Raw genomic sequence first — 2,222 nt, forward strand, 5'->3', positions numbered from 1 at the left:
GACTTCTAAATGGCCACCATGGTCACCACCCATCTTGAGGAGTTTGCCCCCTCACATATACTAATGTGCCACAAACAGGACTTTAATATCACCAACCATTCCCATGTTGTTACGGTGTATCTATATAAATGGCCCATCCTGTACATACTAGCTGTATACAGCCACAACCCACAACCCTATATAAGGAAAAAAGTTTACCTTGAAGTAAACTGAAGAGACTTGTGATTATGTTGTAAGAGAGAAGCCTACACCACTAAGACAAGAAAGGAGAAAGTTTTGACTGAAGAAACTTAAATTATTGTCCATGGTCCAAGGATGAATCCAGAAAAGGGGGTTTATAAATAAATAAATTAAAGCAAAATAAAACGCGATGCTGAGGCTAAAACAAGCGGGTAGCTGAAAAGTAGTTTTTGGTTTGTTTGTTTTTTGCAAATATAAGTTTAAAAAAACATTTGGACTCAAAGTTCTTCTGAAAAAAGTACTAACAGGCCAGAAGAAAAAGACAAATACAGGTGAAGGACAAAGAGCATGTCATGGCTGGAATTTCCATGAGGCTCCTGAACCTACCTGGGATCCGCCCCTGGACAGGGCCACCTCCTCCAGCTCCTGCACACCTGGAGCCAATTGCAGGCAATCAAGCCAGAGTGATTTAAGCCACATGCTGACATTCATTTAACGCCAGTTTGTCATCGACCCATTTCCTGGATTTGTCTTGGCTCATGCTCTCCCTTCGGACTCAGGATACCATCATTCTGAAAATCACTCTATGCCTCACCTGCCTGCCTGCCATCACACTCCATCTGAAGACACCGGATCTCAGGTCAGCCTTTCCACGCCATTCAGCTCCCCTGGATTCTCGTCACCCCCCCTCTCAACACTCTGTCTCCCCTACTGCAATATGACTGTTTCCTGCCCAGCTTCAGTCTGCATCTTAGGCCCCGTTTCCTCGCCCTAGTTCTGCATTCCCCTAGCCACTTTTTCCAGGCCGCGCCAAGCTCTACGTTTTATTGCTTTTGTCCTTGCCACATTTACAGAGCTTAAGTCTAATAAAATATTGTTGAACCACCTACTGTCTCGTCTCTGTTCTGGGTTTCTGCACCTGAGTTCAGTTCAGTACAGACCACTCGGTCCCGTGACAGAGCACTTGGTTTGTCAGGTAAGATGAGAAATGCTAGAATATGTTTACATTAAGGCTAAAGCTTAAATCTGTGATTTATTATTTTTGTTTTCCTAACATACAAATTCTAATTGAGCTTTTTGTGGCTTATTTTTGAAAAGCTAAATAATGCTTAAGAGGTAATAATAATCATCATAATAACAATAATAATAGTTATTATTATTATTGAATATCACATTGTGTCAAAGGTAATTTATTAGACCAAGGCAAACCATCTCCACAAAAAGATATCATTGTTTTTTAAAGCAAACAAACATCAGATGTAGAGCTGTGCAATTAGTAATCAATTGCCAATAGTCTGACACGCACTCACCTCGGCATGTAGAGAACCCTTTCAGCCACGACAAATCCAACCCTAAAGAACAGGTTACTGGCAGGAATGAAGGGAAACACCAGAAACAACAATCCCACCAACACCTCCCTACTGTCTCGCCTCTGTGGAAAAAGAGAGAGAGATGAGCACAGTCACAGCAAACAAATCAAACCAAAAAGTTCCAAGTGAAGAAGCTTCAAACACCATGTGTGAGAAGTTTATTCATTTGGCAGAAAAACTATGTACATTACTCAATAACACATCAAATACACTTGAGAACAGACTATTTATTTATCAACACTGAAGACCGGCATAGAATCAAAGGGTGAAAGAAAGGAAGAGCAGACGTATCAGAGCATAATCCACTGTTTCTGAGGAGGTGGAAGAGAAGAATATATCTGTAAGGCTGAGTTACTACAAAATGGGACCAAAAGTCAACAAACGTCTACCAAGACAAACACAATACACACAATTTAAAACTCATGAAACATATCACCTCCTGAAGATTAGCTCCATTGTCAGCATGTCAGTTATCCACAAATTTAAACTGGAGGAAAAAAAGATTTCCTTAGGACTTGCTGAGGAACATCACTGTTTACTTCAGTGTCAGTATAAATCCACTGATACCTATCCGTACATCTATAGAAGCTAAGTAACAGTAAAACTGTCAAACTTTTAATTGTGCAAATATATTGTTAGGCGGTAGGGCTGGGCCATATTATACCGTTCACG

The 2,222-nt window shown here is 40.6% G+C and overlaps 1 protein-coding gene across 1 annotated transcript in view; it reads right to left on the reverse strand.

Annotated features, from left to right (window-relative positions):
• The window catches only part of LOC102198433 (transmembrane and TPR repeat-containing protein 1-like), a 38,372-nt gene extending 36,763 nt beyond the window's left edge, over positions 1-1,609 (reverse strand). Inside the window, exon 1 of the mRNA XM_005733227.1 lies at positions 1,491-1,609. Within this exon, the coding sequence (XP_005733284.1) occupies positions 1,491-1,498 (8 nt within the window). The 5' untranslated portion in view covers positions 1,499-1,609. The remainder of the gene's footprint in view (positions 1-1,490) is intronic.
• Between the last annotated feature and the right edge of the window lie 613 nt (positions 1,610-2,222).

Source organism: Pundamilia nyererei, unplaced genomic scaffold (genome assembly GCF_000239375.1).
Source record: "Pundamilia nyererei isolate P.nyererei 1_Seehausen unplaced genomic scaffold, PunNye1.0 scaffold00050, whole genome shotgun sequence".
Taxonomy (NCBI): domain Eukaryota; kingdom Metazoa; phylum Chordata; class Actinopteri; order Cichliformes; family Cichlidae; genus Pundamilia; species Pundamilia nyererei.